Source organism: Mandrillus leucophaeus, unplaced genomic scaffold, assembly GCF_000951045.1.
Source record: "Mandrillus leucophaeus isolate KB7577 unplaced genomic scaffold, Mleu.le_1.0 Scaffold1036, whole genome shotgun sequence".
Lineage (NCBI taxonomy): Eukaryota > Metazoa > Chordata > Mammalia > Primates > Cercopithecidae > Mandrillus > Mandrillus leucophaeus.
Genome location: NW_012098499.1, coordinates 908,130 through 911,862, shown reverse-complemented (window position 1 = coordinate 911,862; position 3,733 = coordinate 908,130). Strand labels below are relative to the sequence as shown.

Here is a 3,733-nt window from a genome sequence, read left to right as displayed (position 1 = left end):
TTTTATATAACATACTTTTTCTGAAATTGGGAAGAATGAATATTATGTGATCTAATAAATGATAGTAACTTAAAATTTATTTTAAGTAACTAAGCATAACATATGGTCATGTTGCCAGAATCCTTCATTATAAACCTGGAGATTCTAAGAATAAAAGAAAGGAAGGGATTTTCCCAAGATCTCACAATGACTGGATGGTTAACTTAGATAAAGAAAATAGGTTTCTTGATCCAAGTTTATCCCAGGTCTGTTATTCTCTGTTGTATGCATATATTTTCTTGATCTCAAAGTAAGAACACAGTCAATGCTTTTGCAGAATGTACTTTATTGACAAGTGAATCAAGAGAAATAGACATACGTTCAACTCCTCAAGACCCAGGCAGAGTGGGTATGTCTTTATGAATTAAAAGAATCCACTAGCAAAAGTATAAGCAGAAGTGAGAAAAGAAGGCCGCAAGAGCTGGCAAGTCACCAAGAAACACTGGCTTTTACTCAGCATTTTCCAGGATGCTTTAGGCTAATCTTCCCACCACTTTTCCTACAAAAAAAGAGAGACAAATATATATTCAGTGCACTATCGTAAGTATTCACCACAGAAGTTCGAAACAGGTTTAACAACGGCACTGTCCATTTAATTATTTGATTCTATAAATTCCATTTATATGATTCAGAAGATGTTAATTAAATGCACTCAGAGGTGATGTCTGGCCAACTGTGGAAAGCATGAATCTTACACAAATCTCAGAGTTTTCATAAGTCTTAGACTTTTTGGTACCAATTGCTCATTCTCCAAGAGTAAATATGTATACAATTTAAAATGGTAGAGGTCACAGGAGAGATAATGACAAAGGGACTATAGTTCTTTCTGACAGAAGATGTAAGAAGTTGAACCAGATATTCAGGTGTTTGACATTTTAGAGCAAGTGACACATTCAAGCCCTCTCAGTAATATGCATCTATTAATTCAAATCTTATATTACACCACCAACTTTATTCTGAGAAAAGTTTGGTATTAATCAGTCAGATGTGTTATATATATAAATATAGACATATGTTCATTACATATTGATATTGCAAGTTTTAATTAGAAACAAATTAAAACGTTAAAATATATCAAAATTATTAAATATAATAAGTTATAATGTATAAGATGTATGAATGTTTTAAAAAACTTCTCTAAGATAATCAAAATTAATAATAAAGTGATTAAGATTATGTTTTCTGATAATTTAGTATGTAATGTTTTTCCTGCTTTTGACCCATCTGTTTTCAATCAAATTGCCTGAAGCTTGCTTCTTCAGTCTCTATGGGGAGGAACGGGTGTCTTCTATAATACCTCAAAAAAGTGTCATAGTCTTATTCTGGAAGTTTGTGTTTGCAAGGATCAGCTTTGATGAATATAATACTTACACCATGGCCTTACAGAAGGCACATTTATTGCCGTATGTCTGGCCATCAGAGCCACAGTGTGGGTTAGATTCCCGAGTGCAGTAGACCTTGGGGTCCTGGAATTCACCACAGTCAACCTACCAAAGTAAGCAGAGTGACATTGGCGTCAGTGCATTCTAAGAGATCATCCTTCAGAACAGAAGCTTTAGACAGCAAACTTTAAAAGCCATATATAAATAGTTGTGACATAAAGCATTCTGAAATATAAAATTGCTCTCCTTATCCAATGTATTCTACTTATCTGCTTAAGTAAAACACATTAAATATACTTGAGACATTTTCTTTGAGTCACAGTTAACTCATTACAAGGGAAACAGATTGTATTCAGGAGTAAATTAATGATGTAGTCAAATGCTATATGGGTAAAACCTCTTGCTCCAACATTAAACTATTCCAACTGAGAGTGGTTTTGGGTGATGAAATGGCTTTTTAAACATCATATTAATGTGCTCTAACAGCACTCCTTCTGTATTGCTATCAAAACATAGATGGGCCAGACGCAGTGGCTCAGGCCTGTAATCCCAGCACTTTGGGAGGCTGACTCGGGCAGATCACGAGGTCAGGAGATGGAGACCATCCTGGCTAACACGGTGAAATGCCATCTCTACTAAAAATGGAAAAAAAAAAAATTAGCCGAGTGTGGTGGCGGGCACCTATAGTCCCAGCTACTCAGGAGGCTGAGGCAGGAGAATGGGGTGAACCCGGGAGGTGGAGCTTGCAGTGAGCCGAGATCGCGCCACTGCACTCCAGCCTGGGTGGCAAACCAAGACTCCATCAAAAAATAAAAACAAAAACAAAAACAAAACATGGATGAACCTTACAATGGGCACCAGACATCACCTGATGCTTGTTACTTTTCCCTGTGGATGCAATTGTTTCCAAAAGCTCTTGAAAACAAAATTCTAATGTGTTTATGTGGAAACACATAAACTAATATATATATATAGGATACATATATATAAAGTATATCTCTAAAGTATATATATACTTTATACCTAAAGTATATAGATACTAAATGTATCTACTTATATATATTATAAATACATATTTATATACTAAATATATATATATACTTTAGAGATAGAGTCTTGCTGTGTTGCTATATACACACACATATATATACACACACATATATACACACACACATATATACACATATATACACATATATGTTTCAGAGATAGTCTTCCTATGTTGCCCAGGCTAGTCTCAAACTCTTAGCCTCAAGACATCTTCCCGCCTCAGCATTCCAAGTAACGAAGATTATAGGTGCATCTAATGTCTTTTTATTACCTTACCCTGTTTCAGAGTCTGTGGAATTTGAACTTTTGTGCTTACTACAAATATTTAGTAATGGCTGCTAAGTTGCTGTGTTTAAAATGATTCTAAGGTTGCATTATTGTTGAGAACATATGTTATGCCTGATTAATAATTATTATTATGGGCTCCATAGTAGGAATGGTAGCACCTGTGCCACTAACATATCCTTTCAACTACAGTTGTTTTTCAAAAGTAGTCTGGAGTTTAAAGATTGTTTTCAACACAATGTCAATTAAGTCCACATTTGGTGTGTAAATAACATTTGAGCCATTATTTCAAGAGTAATGACAATAAGCAATAGTTAAGCTGAACCCCTCCAAATATATCTGAGTGGAATGAAGTGACATTTACATATGGAGAGAGGAAACTTGCTTTATCTGTATCCTAGTTCCACTAAAATGATACTGTCTTGTGTTTATCAATTGCTTCATAATATTCAAGCTACTTTCACATAGATTATCTCAGTTGGGCCTAGCACAACTGAACCCACACCCAACTATTTTCTTCCTCTGCCCCATGGAAGAAGACTAGGAAGAGCAAAGCATTTCAATAAATGAAAGCAAATCAGTCAAGTGGAATATGAACAAACTTCCATGGAACACATAAATATCATACTCTTAAATTTTAGTGGCCTTCGATGATCTCTGAAGTAAGCTGAGAATCATGTTTTAGAACCTGTTCTGCCATCGACTGTCTGTGTTATCTTGAACAAAGTACTCAATGCCTGCACCTCAATTTTCTTAACCATAAAACAGCAAACAAAGAACACATGTCATACTTCATTTTCAGATTCCCAAGGTTTTTATAAGGATCAAATGCGGTCATATAAAAGTTGTAAAGAGTTCATATAGAATATTTGAAATAGTTCTGGATTAGGAGTGTAGAAAGTAACCTCATTACAGGTCTATGCTAACTACAGTAGCTCTAAAAGATCTCTGTGACTCATAGAAAATGGTCAACACTA

General features: G+C 34.9%; 1 protein-coding gene across 2 annotated transcripts in view; it reads right to left on the bottom strand.

Moving 5' to 3' along the window:
- Window positions 1–305: 305 nt before the first annotated feature.
- The window catches only part of SPINK6 (serine peptidase inhibitor, Kazal type 6), a 15,895-nt gene continuing 12,467 nt past the window's right edge, over window positions 306–3,733 (bottom strand). For both annotated transcript variants that reach the window (XM_011979085.1, XM_011979095.1), the window contains 2 exons: window positions 1,411–1,526; window positions 306–538 (listed from right to left, as the gene is read on the bottom strand). In XM_011979085.1, the coding sequence (XP_011834475.1) occupies window positions 493–538; window positions 1,411–1,526 (162 nt within the window). In that variant the 3' untranslated portion in view covers window positions 306–492. The remainder of the gene's footprint in view (window positions 539–1,410; window positions 1,527–3,733) is intronic.